General features: G+C 31.6%; 2 protein-coding genes across 2 annotated transcripts in view; one reads left to right on the plus strand and one right to left on the minus strand.

The window, feature by feature from the left end:
- Positions 1-30: 30 nt before the first annotated feature.
- Positions 31-6,353, minus strand: LOC114332890 (mitochondrial import inner membrane translocase subunit Tim9). Its single transcript, XM_050651771.1, has 3 exons — positions 6,175-6,353; positions 6,016-6,111; positions 31-251 (listed from the first exon to the last, which is right to left on the minus strand). The coding sequence occupies exons 1-3, from the start codon at positions 6,235-6,237 to the stop codon at positions 114-116; spliced, it is 297 nt and encodes a 98-aa protein (XP_050507728.1). The 5' UTR covers positions 6,238-6,353; the 3' UTR covers positions 31-113.
- A 283-nt stretch (positions 6,354-6,636) lies between these two features.
- The window catches only part of LOC114332889 (glutamine-dependent NAD(+) synthetase), a 36,022-nt gene continuing 25,593 nt past the window's right edge, over positions 6,637-17,065 (plus strand). Inside the window, exons 1-5 of the mRNA XM_050651768.1 lie at positions 6,637-6,886; positions 12,587-12,842; positions 12,940-13,048; positions 15,230-15,516; positions 15,644-15,847. Coding sequence (XP_050507725.1) covers positions 6,741-6,886; positions 12,587-12,842; positions 12,940-13,048; positions 15,230-15,516; positions 15,644-15,847 — 1,002 coding nt within the window. The 5' untranslated portion in view covers positions 6,637-6,740. The remainder of the gene's footprint in view (positions 6,887-12,586; positions 12,843-12,939; positions 13,049-15,229; positions 15,517-15,643; positions 15,848-17,065) is intronic.

A 17,065-nucleotide genomic window follows, 5' to 3' on the forward strand; every position in this document is an offset into this window, starting at 1 on the left:
TCACTCCCTAGTGGTAATAAGTATAACCAGTTGATATTTTAATTTATTAAAAAACAACAAGTATTAACTACAACGTAATATAATTTTTTTTATAAAAATACTAATTTCTTTGATTAACCTGCTCCCTTTTCCAATTTCTGTGCTGCAGCCATGGCGCTTTCATTTGCTAGAACTTGAAACTCTTGGAAACGCTGAGTTATCCTTTGGTTTACTTTAAGGAATTTTTCCATGCAATTAAGTGCACATTTTTCCTAAAATTTATATATTATCAATTATTTCCATTAGTTTTGTTTCATTCAATTAATTTAATAGTCGGAGAGATAGAAGCGGATTTTGTGCGTGATAAGTAATATGGAAAAACTATATGGGGATATGTTGAACTAGTTGTGTACTATTTATTCCCAAATGTTGGTTCACTATCTCTATCACGAACGTTACAAAAAACCCCTTATAATTTATATATTCACCCCTGCCCCTACCCCTTTGTCCCCAAAAGCAGCATTCCGCCCCTGGGTATTTTACTTAGTTACGTCATGAACTAGTTATTCCCAAATTATGGTGCATCTCGATCACGAGCGTCAGAAAAAAATAATAAAAACCGCGACTTTGACCCCTTATAACTACCCTCGTCCCCCACTCTGGTTTCCGGCTTTGGGGATTTTACTTAGGTCATGGTCTGCTTATTCCCAAATTTTGGTGCACTATCTCTATCAGGAACGTCACAAAAACCCCTTTTAATTTTTATATTCACCCCTGTCCCCACCCCTTTGTCGGCCACGCAGCGTTCCGCTTCTGGAGATTTTAATTCGTTACGTCATGACCTAGTTATTCCCAAATTTTGGTGCACTATCTCGATCATGAGCGTCACAAAAAAAATAATAAAAACCGCGACTTTGACCCCTTATAACTACCCTCGTCCCCCTCTCTGGTTTCCGGCCGTTGGGGAAAGTCATGTACACAACTAATTCAACATATCCCCATATAGTTTTTCCATATTACTTATCACGCACAAAATCCGCTCCCAGCTCTTAGACTATAAAGACTTTGAGCCAGCAAAATCCTTTGAAGAAGAAAAGAGAGCTACATTTGATATTTACCGATCTTGAGAGGGTATACGACATGGTTCCTAGACAAGAGCTATAGAGATGCATGAGAGAGAAATGAGTTTCCGAGAAGTAGGTACGGTTCTTGAAGGATAGGTATTAAGTATGAAGCAGCATATATCAAATAAAGGACTTGTGTCAGAATTGACCAACAGTTTTCCAGTGAGGGTTGGTTTGCATCAAGGCTCTTCACTGAGTCCCTACCTATTAATTCTTGTTATGGATGTATTAAAAAAGTTGTAGATAAAACAACCTATCTGGTCCCGAGATCACAATTGAAGAAATTACTAGAGCAATAAATACCTCGAAAGACGGGAAAGCAATTGGACCTGATCAAATTCCTGTTGAGTTACTCAGATTGTTAGATGAAGAAGGAATTACGATACTCCAAAGATTTTTCAACCTAATCTATAAAAAAGGAATGGATGTATTGTCACAGAAGGTAAAGGAGGGAGCTTCTTTACCTTCTGTGCCAATACAATCCTGGAACCAGGATACAGGTTGGTTGGTTTAACTGGAAGCAAATGACTCAGGTACTTTGTGATCGAAAAATCAGGAAAGGGCTGAAAGGAAAGATATATAAGAATGAGGTGAGGCCTGCGTTGATGTACAGAGGTGAAGTGTAGCTGGTTAAGAAGATTTAGGAAAAGAGGACGGAGGCAGCTGAAATGTAAATATATGAAGTGGATGTTGGGTAAAACTAGAAGAACTAGACTTAAGAATGAAAACTGTATGGGGCGAAGGATAGAGCTATTAGAAGTTGATGGAAAGAGAGATAGAGGAAAGCAGGTGAAAGATAGGCAGACTGTGTCGCAGAGGACTTGAAAGAGAGAGAGGTTTAGGTGAAGAAGACACAATAGTCAGAAATGCGTGGTTAATAAGGGTAAAGAACAGTTACTCCCAAAAAAGGAAAAAATATGAAGAAATATCGAAGATTTAGGATATAAGAAATAAACTAGTGGATTAAAATTAGAGAATTAGATTAAAACAAAAACATAAAAAAATAAGAAAAATCAATCTTTGAAAACAACTCATGTTGAAAATATAGATACGTTAAAAATAAATAGAATTATGAGATATGTGAAAACAACTAAGATTGGTAGATAAATAAAATAATGACAGTGAGGAGAAAGGCACATGGGACAATATAAAAGAAGATTAGGATAACAATAAAACAGGCAGCTAGCTGATAATGTTTATACATTTTAAGGGTGAGTAATACAGATTGTAATTTGTATTTTATTACAAAATACAATACAATAAATTTTACAAACTTTATTACTAACTCTTAAAATGATTAAGTTTACCATTGTTATAATTTTAAAACTTCTCTTTCGATTTCTTAAAAATGAGTGATGTGGCGCTTACAACATTATTCGGCAGACCCATTCAATTACTTCAGTTTTCAGTAACGAAAATGCCACTAAACCTCTAAAAATTATATGAACAAGCTGAATTTTGCTAAGAATGTCAATTTTGGGACCACAAAAAAGGTGCAAAAAGTTTGCTACTCCTATCCCTGGGCTTCCCCTAAACACCTGCGCCTATTAGAGAATGGAAAACTGAGATAATTTTGAATAAGAATGTTAATTGGCACTTTGATGTAAAATGAACTTTTCTCTCAGAAACAACTCTTGAAGCTACCAACAATTTTGAATGTGTTACTTACAAAATCAATGTTTTAAATACAATTTGTATCAACTCGACTGTAAAAATTCGATATCTTTTGAGTTTTGTCCTGTCAACAAAAATCAAAGCACATATTAAAGGTGCAGAGTGCAGCTTTCATATACAATTCTTACATTTTGCAGCAAACGAAGTCAGTTTCTATAGACCTTTAAATAAATAAACATATATTGTGTGATTTTTTTTGTCATTTTGTATGATTCCATTATATCAACAGAATTTATTTCTTCTACTGACCAGTCACTACGAAATTTCCATTGCTAGAGTCTATCTTCAAAACCTATAATATGAAATTTTAATTTTCAGTTTTGGTAAAAATATGACGCATTTGAAATATTTCTAAAAACGATATTAAATAATATTATAATATATTAAATGATATACAAAACAGTTTTAAAAATTTTACATCCTTTCTAATGTAAAAGTCTAAATTCAACGTTTTTAAGGCATATTTCAAATTGCAAAAACTTAAATTCGAAATTTCATGTTACAGGTTTTAAAGAATAGGCTCTAACAATAAAAATTCCATATAGTCCAGAAAGCCACTGCGCATCCGCTAGGAAAAATATTCTGATTTGGATTTTTTACACAATCTTACTCAAAAAGGACTCCTTTTAACAAATTTGCATGTTGCCAGGACCAAAAGGTGGTCAAAAATTTTTTAAACGTTTTTTCTTGTTTTTTTCCTAAAATTATTTTTTTTTTTTGCATGGAAAAAAGTTTTTTTTAGGGTTTTTGGATCATTCCAAACAGAAAAGGTCTTTAGTGACTTTTCTCTAAAAATGATAGTTTTTGACATATAAGTGATTAAAAATTGAAAAATTGTGAAATCTGCAATTTTTAACCCTCAAAAACTATGTGAAAAACTGAAAATTTGAATGTTGCCAAGGTAGGTAGATATTCTTTAAATTGATGAAATACCGAAGAGTTTTTTGCAATCCAATATTCAAAACTCCTTTGTTTTTTAATTGCTAATCAAGTGTGCGCGACACTATTTTCCACTGACAGTATGGTGCAAATAAAAGGAATAAATTCGTTATTTCGTAAACCGGTGACTTTAAGGAAAAATCCCGAAACAGGTCGATTTTTATTTTTAAGTTATGATATTGTGGCATATATGGTATACTAGTGACGTCATCCATCTGGACGTGATGATGTAATCGATGATTTTTTTAAATGAGAATAGGGGTTGTATGCTAGCTCATTTGAAAGGTTCTTCAACTCTCTATTCAGTAATATAAACATTTACATAATTATTTATACAGGGTGTCCAAAAAATTTTTATTAAATTAAACTATTTGCCAAAAAAGAAGTAGAAGGACACCCTGTATAAATAATTATGTAAATGTTTACATTACTGAATAGAAAATTGAAGAACCTTTCAAATGAGCTACCACACGACCCCTATTCTCATTTAAAAAAATCATCGATTACGTCATCACGTCCAGATGGATGACGTCACTAGTATACCATATATGCCACAATATCATAACTTAAAAATAAAAATCGACCTGTTTCGGGATTTTTCCTTAAAGTCGCCGGTTTAAGAAATAACGAATTTATTCCTTTCATTTGCACCATACTGTCAGTAGAAAATAGTGTCGCGCACGCTTGATTATCAATTAAAAAACAAAGGAGTTTTGAATATTGTATTGCAAAAAACTCTTCGGGATTTCATCAATTTAAAGAATATCTACTTACCTTTGCAACATTCAAATTTTCAGTTTTTCACATAGTTTTTGAGGCTTAAAAATGGCAAATTTCACAATTTTTCAATTTTTAATTGCTTATATGTCAAAAACTATCATTTTTATAGAAAAGTCACTAAAGACCTTTTCTGTTTGGAATGATCCAAAAAACCTAAAAAAACTTTTTTCCATGCAAAAAAAATAATTTTAGGAAAAAAACAAAAAAAAAACGTTTAAAAAATTTTTGACCAACTTTTGGTCCTGGCAACATGCAAATTTGTTAAAAGGAGTCCTTTTTGAGTAAGATTGTGCAAAAATCCGAATCAGAATATTTTTCCTAGCGGATGCACAGTGGCTTTCTGGACTAATAGTGACCAGTCAATGGAAGTAATAACTTTTATTGATCTCATGAGAATCATAAAATAAACAGCTTTAGGTATAGAAGCTAACTTCAATTGCAGCAAAATGTGAAAAAATTGTATATGAAATCTGCACTCTTCACCTTTAAAATCTCGTGATTTTTCTTGATAGCACACTCTGATCAAAAGATATTCAATTTTTACTGTCGAGTTGATACATATTTTATCTAAAAATTGTTTTCGAGAGAACAGTTTATTCTAGACAAAAAGTTCTAATAAACATTTTTTTTTAAAATTATCTCAGCTACTTGAAACATTTTTTACAGCGTTTGGATTCTTGGTAAATTGATGTTTTTCCATTTCCCCCTTATGACGATGGGGTCTTATGGGGAACACCCGTGGGCAGGAGTGGCACATTTTAGCATCTTTTTTGAGGTTGATAGTAGAGTAGGAGCTGAAAGTAGAGTTGATAAGTATAGTTTAAAGGTCACACTTATAGTTTGCCAATTAATTCCAATAATTGTCTTATAGGGACAGCAATTTGATGATAACGATAACTAACCCCTTTAACAAAACTGACTTTAAATAAATATGTTCTTACTATCAAATTAAATAAACATTTGATATCAAGATCTGTCATCTTACATTCCAAGGAACACATTTACAAAAATACTAAATATAATATATTGGGACTGTGCAAGTTCGGAAAAGCAACACCTGGTTTCCACGCTCTGCACTTTTATTCGCACTTTTAATTATATTGGCCAATCATATGGTCCTAGTTACTGGATAATTGTCAAGGCCATAGTCCAAAAAAAAATAATAAGAAGAAAAAATAAGATTTAGGTTATGTTATTAAAACCTAAATAATTGTATGTAGTAAATAAAATTAGCTATTAAAATGCAGTACTGCAAGCAAAATACAATTAATTAAGTTTACCTTTATATAATAATTGCATATCATATCAATATTGTGGAGCAATATATAATTTTTCTTCTTAAATGACAATAGGTATGAAATGTAGGTCAATTTGACAATTTCAATTGACAATATGAATTATTTAAGAAAGTTGCAATTTTTCTACGCTATTCGCGCACGATCGTTTCGCGTATCCCTTCCAAGTACTTGCACACCGCGAATAGGTAATTACTATAATAAACAATGTTTCATCTACTTACTTCTTTAGGTTTTATAGTTCTCGCTGTAAAATCATTTATACAATCAGTAAAACAGAATTCGCTTAGTTTATTATATGATATAAGAAAATCCTTTAACTAAAACATAATAAAATATTTATTTAAATCATTAATTTATAATGCAAGCATATCATATATTACCGTTTTAATTTGTTCCCCATCGATATTTTCGATTCCAGTTCCAGGGGGTAGTGGTACACTCATAATGTTCAATTTTTAACTGAATATTTTAATATTACTTGATTTTTGATTTAGGAATCAAAAGTCAGAATCTAAAATAGGTTATAAATTTTTTGAGTAGGTTATGTCATTCAATTCTTCGTTTTTTATTTCTATCATTTTTCTGGATCTTAATCAAAGGAGTATTTTGAACAACATAAAATTTTCTTTGGAGTATCTTTGTAACAGAATAACTGATTTAAATTATTAAATTGGACCCTTTCCTTGTCTAAGATTGGACTTAATATTTTATTTAAGTGAATGTATAATCTAAGATTATTTTCAAATTGAGTTAAATTTTGTTAAATAAGAATTAATTAAAGACGGAAGAAGAAGTGATAAGAGAAGAAAGTGACGTATTTACCCGGGAAGAAGAAAGTATTAACCTAAATCAAATGTCAACAATGTTTATGTTGATTTTGTTATCTTGATATTTTACTTGTTTGGTCGATAATTTTAGTTACGTAAAACAAATTATTTTAAATAAGATGGGTCGAAAAGTAACAATTGCAGCTTCTACTTTAAATCAATGGGCTTTAGATTTTGAAGGAAATCTAGACAGGATTTTACAGTCAATTTTAGAAGCCAAAGAAGTTGGAGCTACATTTAGAACAGGACCCGAATTAGAAATAAGGTATAAAATAACATAATATGCTTATAATTGATGCAGTTATCGTTAAGCATCGTTAAACAAGTTTTTCAATATACTATATTACTCTTTAATTAATACAATTTTTAAGATCTAAACTTGTGGTTTGTTTTTTAAAAATATGATTGTAAATGAATACACAAGACCAACATCTTTTCTGAAACCTAAAATTGGCTTTTTTGCTAATGCATAACCAGTTATTTTACTTGTTTTTATACAATTGTATTTTGTCTTTCTTGTCAGTCAGATAGTAAAGTGGGACAGTGGCTGACTCATCTCTCTTCATTGTGAATTGTGAGGTACATGAGTTCAAACCTTGGCCCAGTGAATGGAAAAACAAAAAGGCTAACGCAGCAGTTTAAAATTCTAATATGAATCTGAGGCCTAGCCTGGAATATGCTGGTGTCTGATAGGCCTATGGGGGAGCAGTATGGCAAGGATAAGGGCTTGCGGCTCAGTGATACTCCTTCATAGATCCCTACCAAAAGGGTGTTGACATCTAATATACTGGTGTGTATATAAATTATATGTTGTCTTCATCTCTCTTCATTGTGAATTGTGAGGTACATGAGTTCAAACCTTGGCCCAGTGAATGGAAAAACAAAAAGGCTAATAGATCTGGATCCCGCGTAAGAAAAAAAAGTTGATTAATAGCAAGCTGAAAATTTGTTAATAGCTTAACAGTGTCTAGTCGGACAAACATTGATGCACGGGAACACTGAAACAGGGGAAGTTTTAACGGTGGAGCATGATAAACATGTCGTCCTGACAAGTTTATGATGGTGAAAAATAGCAAGTTTTTTTTTAAGTTTATTCAATAGCAAACGTTATATAATATATGAAAAAATGTTTGTCCGACAAAAAGGTTGGGCATTTTAACGAGTCCAACACGTAGAACATGTCACATCACAGGAACTATGTTGGTGATGAATAGCAGTCTGATTTTTGCATGAGAGTTTAATAAAAGGTTAAAAAAGCAATTGGAAGTTCTGTCGGACAAAATGAATGGGAAATTTTCCTAGTCGGACATTCTAAACATGTAAGATATAGACAAAAATGTTGGTGATAAATAGCAAGCTAATTTTGATTTGTTTATGTACAAATTATATTTTGTAATGCAAAAAGTTATATGTCGGACAAAAAGTTTGGGCAAATCGAAGGAAATAAATAAAAAACATTTTTTCAGAATGACTTAGTCACATATTGATAAAGCTATTTTAGGTGTGTATTATTATTTATATTCACATATTTGCATGTGCATATATATACATGCACACTCCAAAAACAGTGAGGTAAATATCAATGCTTGTATATATTGCAAAACAATTATTTTTTTGGGTTGAGTTTGTTCTAGATATTCTCAAAATGACAATAAAAAATGTCAAAGAACATGTGAAAGCAATCTCTTAGGGTTTTCTAATTAGGCGCATCAGAAAGTACGGAAAATTTCCTACAAAAAACGTTGTATACATTTTTTTCCATACTCAAATCTTAACCCTGTAAACGACATTGAAAAATGTGAAGAGTCTAAAACTTCAGTGCTTATAAGAATAGACATAAATATGTCACATTATGCTTAGAAGTATGTATTAGAAGGCTGCATTTGTCAGTGTGACACTTTGTGCTATACAAAGTAGTATTTGAAAGTACATGGTCTATGAGTTTCTGTTTGCCACGTGTGTTGGAAATTAAAATTTATATTAACTATGGAGTGTTTTTGTGTCTATTTTTGAGTGTCAACAGTTTAAATTTTAAGTCGCCAAATCAAAAGTGAAACCATTCAACGGAACATTTTTGAGTAATTTTCGAACATTTTACAAAGTTAGTAAAATACTTGGTCATCAATTCAATGAGGTTCAGTTGCCAGATAATTGTGAAAGTTCTATTGAATATCATTCTTCGTGCTATAATGCTTTGCTTGATTGAAAAAGGGTACCTAAATAAATTATTACTAAAATTGTATAACTTAATTTTTCTCAACTTTCTACAAATGAAATAATAATGTAATTAATATGTCACATGGCAAGAAATAATTTGCTGCCAAAATAAATCGATTAGTTTAAATTTGAAGTTACGATTGCAATTTATTATGAATTATTGCCAAAAGTGACAGTTTTTCTTAAATGGAAATGTATTCATAGACATAAGGGTAGAAAGGGAATACAGTGCAAAAAGTCGATAGGTGGTCTATCTATCTCTTTTAACCAAGCGATCCCGCGCATGTGGCAGACAAAGATAGCTAGACCACTCAATCCATAATATAATTTGCCTGATCTACTATAAATGTATTACAGTGAGGTATCTAAATGATGTTGACATAAATCGACAGATATCGATTGTAATTTATTGCAGGTACTTTTGACATAGAATAATCACCCCTTATTGAAATTTTAAAAATTATTTTTTTAAATTGTCTGACTACAAAATCTACCCCTTATTTTTTTCCGACAACAGTCATTCTTGGTAAGGAATAATTTACTTAATTAAATTTCGTCTTTGTCGGAAAGCTATTTATCACCAGCATTTTTGTCTATATCTTACCTGTTTAGATTGTCCGACTACGAAAACTTCCCATTAATTTTGTCGGACAGAACTTCCAATCGCTTTTTTAACCTTTCATTAAACTCTCATGCAAAAATCAGACTGCTATTCATCACCAACATAATTCCTGTGATGTGACATGTTCTACGTGTCGGACTCGTTAAAATGCCCAACATTTTTGTCGGACAAACATTTTCGCATATATTACATAACGTTGGCTATCGAATAAACTTAAAAACAACTTACTATTTTTCACAATCATAAACTTGTCAGGACGACACGTTTATCATGCTCCACAGTTAAAACTTCCCCTGTTCCAGTGTTCCTGTGCATCACAGTTTGTCCGACTAGACACCGTTAAGCTATTAACAAATTTTCAGCTTGCTATTAATCAACTTTTCTTTCTTACGCGGGATCCAGGTCTATAACGCAGCAGTTTAAAATTCTAATATGAATCTGAGGCCTAGCCTGGAATATGCTGGTGTCTGATAGGCCTATGGGGGAGCAGTATGGCAAGGATAAGGGCTTGCGGCTCAGTGATACTCCTTCATAGATCCCTACCAAAAGGGTGTTGACATCTAATATACTGGTGTGTATATAAATTATATGTTGTCTTCTATTGACTAATTATTACTACTATTGGCCCTTGAACTATCTTGCACATTCTATTTATTTTTGAATCGATACTTTCCTTTAGGACACTTATTTCTGTGGTACTAAGGCAAAACCTGATATATCAAAAATTATCGATTTTTTGTTTTTAATGCCAATATGTACATTGATGTACAGTGATAAAGAATATGATAACAAAACCCTATAAATTTATTATCTATTTTGATAAGGGATATAATCAAGTATATTCAAATGGGAAATAAGCCACAATTTTACCTAAAAATGATTTAATTAATTATTTTTAGGTAAAATTGTGGCTTATTTCCCATTTGAATATACTTGATTATAAAAATGCCACAAGAAAATAGCTTCAGAACAACATTAAGGGATATAATTTATGATCATTGTCTATAGTAACTATTTTGTGCAAATATCCACTATTCATATTTTTCTAATTTTGCAATAGTATCTTCTTAGCACCTTGGCTGCGTTTAAGTGAATCTTTGCCACAGTGCATTATGAGACAGTCGACACAGCCGACCATTAATGTAATACAAGGTCTATTTGTCTAATAACGCAGCCAAGGTGTTAAGCATTGTTCGCAATTCCAGAAATGTATCTGTATTTCACAACATATTTTTCTGTTCAATCTGTTCATTTTCTTTTCAACTCCTGTTATACTGCTACTACTAACCTATTGTGTTTGACATATTGATGCAAATTCAGTCAGTAAGGAGTTGTTACAGAACTTACCTATCTGACTTGGTGTGATGTCCTAGGTCCTAGACCATTATTTCTTTTATCTCGTCTGATCTTTTCATAAGCCCTCACTAAAATTTTCTATACATCCTTGTCTCTATTGGTTGATTTGGTTAATTTGATTCAATTCAATCACCTGTTAATATAGTTGATTTTTTAACCAAGAGGAGCAAACTAAAAAGACAGATTCACACCCAAGAAAGTTACTAGAAAAGTCACCAAATTCATCTTTTTTTGTTGATCATATCAGCTTTTGATGATAATCCATACATATTAGGTATATTATACTTATATTATATTAATACATCGCTAAAGAGTTCTAAAAACAACTGTTTTTATATAAAAGTAGACAAAAAATCTAAAAATTAAAGGAATAATGCAGAAAACACAAAAAATCGTCGATATACTTAATTAACCTATAAAATGACAGAAGTGCCAAAATTTCATAAATGTCATTAGTGTCAAAATTTAATAACAGTGGAGTAAACTTGCCTGCAGTTGGACCAATTAGAAACAAGCATTACGGCGCAGTAAATTTGAATCACTCCTCTTGGTTAAAAAACAAACAATAGTCAGATTTTACTAGTCAAATTTACCAACACTGTTGACACTGTGTTACCAACACCCAACAGATGTGAGATGCCCTTCATTAAATAGATAATAATTGGTGTCTGAATGAGAACCTCTCTGTGATTCCTTCCAAAACTAAATTGGGAGCTTTCACAAATAAGAGGAAGCTTATGGACTAAGTGAACTGAAATTATTTGGAATCTAGGGGTAACCTTAGATTCCAAATTCAATTGAAGCACTCATATTACCAATATAACCAACATGACTATGTTACTCTTCTGAAACTGCAACAAGTTGTAGGTAAAACCTGGGGGGTTCAAACCAAAGGTAATCTGTTAGTTATACACATCGATGATACAACATACAGTTACACATATACCTAATGTGGTACATTTATCCTTTCACAGTAAAAAAAGTACATTTTAAGAGAAGTAAACCACAATTTTACTTTAAAATAAGTTTATTTGAATGTTCCGATTTCCACTTGTGAAATTGTTTTCAAAATACAAATTAAACAATTTAATTTTTTATATCATACTTCAGTAAATACTTTTATTTATTAATTGACACAGCACACATCTTATGGAAAATATAATGTCACTCAAATGAAATAAAATTTACATGAATATATTGGTCTCGAATCATTTCATATCATTGCGCCAACTCTGAATTTTGAGTAATAACGGCGTAAATTGATATAAATAAATCTAAAATCAAATGGGGTTGTATGTGAGTCAAAGAGAGGGAAAAGATTTTTGGAATGGCCACTTAATAAATTTTTAAGGCAGATGCTTATAGATAATAAAGTAATTATAATTTGGCCAGGATAAAAAAGTATTTCCTCTAATCCTCTTAGCTCACGCTGGGTAAGCTCTTTTCAATAGCCACTAGACTAATAGTACTTATGAATGACAGTTTTATGGACTTCAAAAATGTGATTTCAATAAACTTTAATTACAATTTACCCCGTTATTAATTAAAATTCAGAGCTGACGCAATAATATAAAAAGATAGTAATTTCAAGAACAATCTATTCATGTAAATTTTATTTCATTTGAGTGACATTATATTTTCCATAAGATGTGTGCTGTGTCCTTTTATTACGTCACTCGGAGATTATTTAAACTATGGTATGCAGTCAACAATTGGGATCATTCTACTTTATAAGTTATTTTGAAGTTAATCAAAAAATCTTTGTTTTAGTGGGTACAGTTGTGAGGACCATTTCTATGAAAGTGATACTTTCCTGCATTCTTGGGAAGTCTTAGCGGAACTATTGAACGCACCATTATGTAAAGACATATTAATAGATGTAGGTATGCCTATTATGCACAAAAATGTTTCGTACAATTGCAGAGTAATATTCTTAAATAAAAAAATCTTACTCATCAGGCCTAAGAAAATTCTTGCTGACAGTGGAAATTACAGAGAGAGTAGGTGGTTTACTAGTTGGAAAAAGGTATGTAAAAATATTGTACATTATTTTTACAAAGTAGTGAAACCACATTATATGGTGGGTACTTAGTCTAAGTGATGAATTCAAATTTTAATTTCAGGAAAGACAAACAGAAGATTTTTATCTACCTCGTATGATTTCTAGTATTACTAATCAAAAGATTGTACCAATTGGTGATGCAGTAATTTCTACAGTAGATACATGCATAGGTAAGGCGTATAACAGATTCTTTCTTTAAAATTGCCTATATATTTATTAATTATAGGCAATTTTATTTAATACTTTTGTTTATGAGTGTAGACGCAAAATTTCAGGCTTTTTAAATGCATTTATTTGTTTCGAATCCTGAGAAAACTAATAAGCATTTTTGAAAAATTAAAACGCAGAATGAAAGATTATATTATTACCGAGAGCCAAAAGCCAAAAGTTCAGGCTTTCTAAATGCATTCATTTGTTTCAAATCCTGAGAAAACTAATAAGTATTTTTGAAAAATTTAAAAACCAAGAATGAAAGATTATATTATTACCGAGAGCCAAAAGTCCCTTGAATAAACAAAAAGTTTCTTTTGAATGAGATATTTTAAATTAAAAATCACACTCAATTCTCTCTTCTTTTTTACACCTGTAACTTATTAAAATAAACATTATAGAAGTTTTCGGGGACTTTCGGCCCTCGGTAATAATGTAATATTTCATTCGGTGTTTAAATTTTTCAAAAATACTTATTAGTTTTCTCAGGATTCAAAAAAAAATGAAAGCATTTAAAAATCATTGACCCGAAATTTTCTCCTACGCTATTAAGAATACACATAAGTCACATAATATTTGAGTATATCATTACAACCTTGAGCTTTAAGAAAGGTAGTAGAGAATGATGAAATACAAATTAAGGCTCACAGGTAATAGCCAAGCCAAGTTTTAACATTATACTGAAGCTTACTTGCTTTCGTGTACACCTATTAGGAATCAGAAATATTTCCTCTCCCAACTCGTAGTATCAAAACTGAAGGAAAATGCTGAGTCAGAAAGAAAACAGTCTAGTTTTTTAAATATATCCTCAAGTGCTTAGTTAAACAGTTTTGGTGACATGGTAGGTACCTTTCTGTCTGACTTCCCAGTTTATTTTATTTTGTTCCATAAACCTGAAGATCTAATATTCTGAATATGAACCTGAAGTATATAATATTAGATATTCAGTCTGTATATCTATAATCAGTTCTTAAATTCTGTAAGTTATTATTGCCCAATGCTCTACTAGACACAGCAGATAATAATATGTACAATCCTACATAAACTTCAGTGAGTGCGTGCCAGTGTGGGTCTTAAAATAAACATCTCCAAAACAAAATTCATGACAAACCTAGTACCTAGCGGAAATATTAATATTGGAGACAACAAAGTAGAGCTGGTGGAAAAATACATATGCCTTGGACACGAAATAAAGATCACAAGAGACAACCGAACATGCGAACTACCAGTAAGAATAAACCTAGCATGGACAGCCTATGGAAAACTCAAAGACATCTTTAAAAGCGATATACCAATTTCTTTAAAGCGTAAAACATTTGACCAATGATGTGTGTTACCTGTGATGACCTATCGTGCCGAAAATTTGACATTGACAGCTACAACTTCTAAAACGCTGCAAATAGCTCAGAGGAAAATGGAAAGGTCAACGCTGAGTATATCGCTTAGTGACTGAGTTAGAAATGAGGCCTATGTCCAGCAGTGGACGCAAAGGGCTGGATGATGATGATGATGATGAATGCTCTACTTTACCGAATGCTTTCTCAAAATACACGAATATACATACAAGGGTATATGTCATTCATTTTCTATTTCGATTAATCAGAGGTGATCATTTATATTGATTCCCTTTCTAAAGACAGCTTGATCTTGTGACTGTAATCTAATTTTGAAGGTATCTTTTTCTCTGTGAGAATTTTATTCATTAGAATGTAGAATACTTCAACTGTTATTTTTCCTCCTTATTACTTCCATTGTAGTATCTTTGCCAGGTGTTTTTTATTCTTTATTTCTTTCAGTGCTTTTTCAGTTTCAAGCTTACTGATTTCTGGTTGATGGTTTGAGTTGACATTTTTTATTTTTATTTATATTACTTGATAGAATAATAATTTTGATAATAGGTGTCTTACATCATTATTTAGAGCTGTAATAATAAAGCTGTCAATAAAGTCACAATAGCGAATATGGTAGCCACCATCAACGATCAATAAGGGTTATGGAACTACAAGAAGAAGAATAGTTGTCCTTTTCTCGAGTCTCGGACTAACTGTTTTATTTTATTTGGTTCAGTTGATTTTATTAGTTTAACAGATATAATTGTCTTTTCATATTAGAATATCTCTAACATATAATTTCTCTTTTAGGTTTTGAAATATGTGAAGAACTCTGGTGTTCAAGCAGTCCCCACATTCCTTTATCATTAGATGGTGTTGAAATTATATGCAATGGTTCAGGTAGTCATACTGAATTAAGGAAAAACTATGTGATAGCCGATTTAGTTAAGAATGCGACTATGAAATGTGGAGGTTGTTATGTATACAGTAATTTAAGAGGCTGTGATGGTCAAAGAGTTTATTTCGATGGAGTTTCTTGTATTACGTTGAATGGGAAAGTTTTAAATAGAGCTAAACAATTTGCTTTAAGTGAAGTGGTAAGTTTATTATAGTTTATATTTACATTATGTGGCAAATAGACTTATGTAAACATTTTTCTCTAATTTCTTGACACAGACTTTTTCACCATTTTCTAAATATTCTAATTATTACAATTCTTTTTAGGAAGTTGTAGCATCTACTATCGACTTAGAAGATATTCGTTCTTATCGCAACAATCGCCGAGCTAACGCACATTTGGCTTCCTCAACACCTAGTTATCCAAGGATCAACGTAGATTTTTCTCTATCTCCCGAATACGATACTGCCCTTCCATCTGCCAATCCAATAGAATGGCAGTTTCTTGAACCAGAAGAGGAAATAGCCCAGGTCAGTTTTGTTTTAAAATAGTATTATTTAATATACGGGTTAAAGTAAATGATGAGTTAGTCTAAGAAATAAATTGGTAGAGTTAAGTAATAAATATTATAAATTAATTAATTATGTTTTTAGTGATAGTGTAAATGAATTCAAATAAGTGTTAGAAAACTGTACATAAAAATAAAACATCACAGACTTAATATTTCTGCACTTGTCGTCTGAAGACTCAGTTCTTCATTAGGTGCCAGCGTTGGTGTCATTAATTGTATACTATTTCCATCCCAAGCTGTTTTCCATTATTCAAACCCAATTGGAACATCCCACCCTGTATAAATATTAGAACACCAGGTATATATTGTGACCAATTTAATACTTGAGATATCTTTCTTTCTTTCTTACTTCTAACTCTTCGTGAGTCTTAGCCGCGTTTACTATTGCCTTCCATGTTTTCTCCTTGGTCTCGTAGCTTAATCTATCGCATTTTGTCTTTCCAACTATCCTGCTTTAACGTCTCATCTCCATTGCATTTATCATGCTCTTATGTTTTTCCAGAATTGTTCAGTTTTCAACTGCATAGAGCACAGTCGATATCACTATTGTGTTATATATTTTTATTTTTGTCTCTCTTTGTAAGTTCTCGTTTTCCCACTATTAGGGCTAACACATAGTATAACTTGTTTGATTTTCTTGCTGTATTTGTTATTTCCCAGTCTATTTTTCCGCCGTTAATAATGATACTTCCCTGTATGCATAAGTTGTAACTATTTCCAGTTTTGATTTTTGGCATTTTATCTTTATTTCGTTATCTTCCTTATCATCTTTGCCGTTGATTACCATATCTTACCTTTTTCCTCGATTATTTTCATTTTTAATTCTTCTATTTGCTCTACCCATATATCCATTAGCTTCTGCATTTTGTTCTCAGAATCTGCTATTCGTACTATGTCGTCCGCATACATTAAGGACTCTATTGTTACCGGTTGTAATCTATGGTGACCTATTATTGTCTGTAGTTGGTTGGTTCTTACTTTAGTATTTCTTATTAATTCGTTCATTACGATTATGAATATTAAAGGACTGAAACTATCTCCTTGTTTAATACCTCTCTTCCAATTAAATTCTTCCGATCTTTTCTGTGTTATTTGTACTCTTCCTTTTACCTCTTTACAAGTACTTTCTATAATTTTTATCAATATATTTGATATTAATATACTCGAGATATGAGAA

The sequence above is a fragment of the Diabrotica virgifera genome, chromosome 5, assembly GCF_917563875.1.
Source record: "Diabrotica virgifera virgifera chromosome 5, PGI_DIABVI_V3a".
NCBI classification, from domain to species: Eukaryota; Metazoa; Arthropoda; class Insecta; order Coleoptera; family Chrysomelidae; genus Diabrotica; species Diabrotica virgifera.

Bases quoted from the DNA above. Each gene is read 5' to 3' on its own strand.
- LOC114332890 (XM_050651771.1), bottom strand. From the start codon at position 6,237: ATGAGTGTACCACTACCCCCTGGAACTGGAATCGAAAATATCGATGGG. The intron at 6,112-6,174 runs GTAATATATGAT...ATTATGTTTTAG, and splicing joins ATGGGGAACAAATTAAAACG to TTAAAGGATTTTCTTATATC. The intron at 252-6,015 runs GTAAGTAGATGA...TATAAATTTTAG, and splicing joins GAACTATAAAACCTAAAGAA to GAAAAATGTGCACTTAATTG.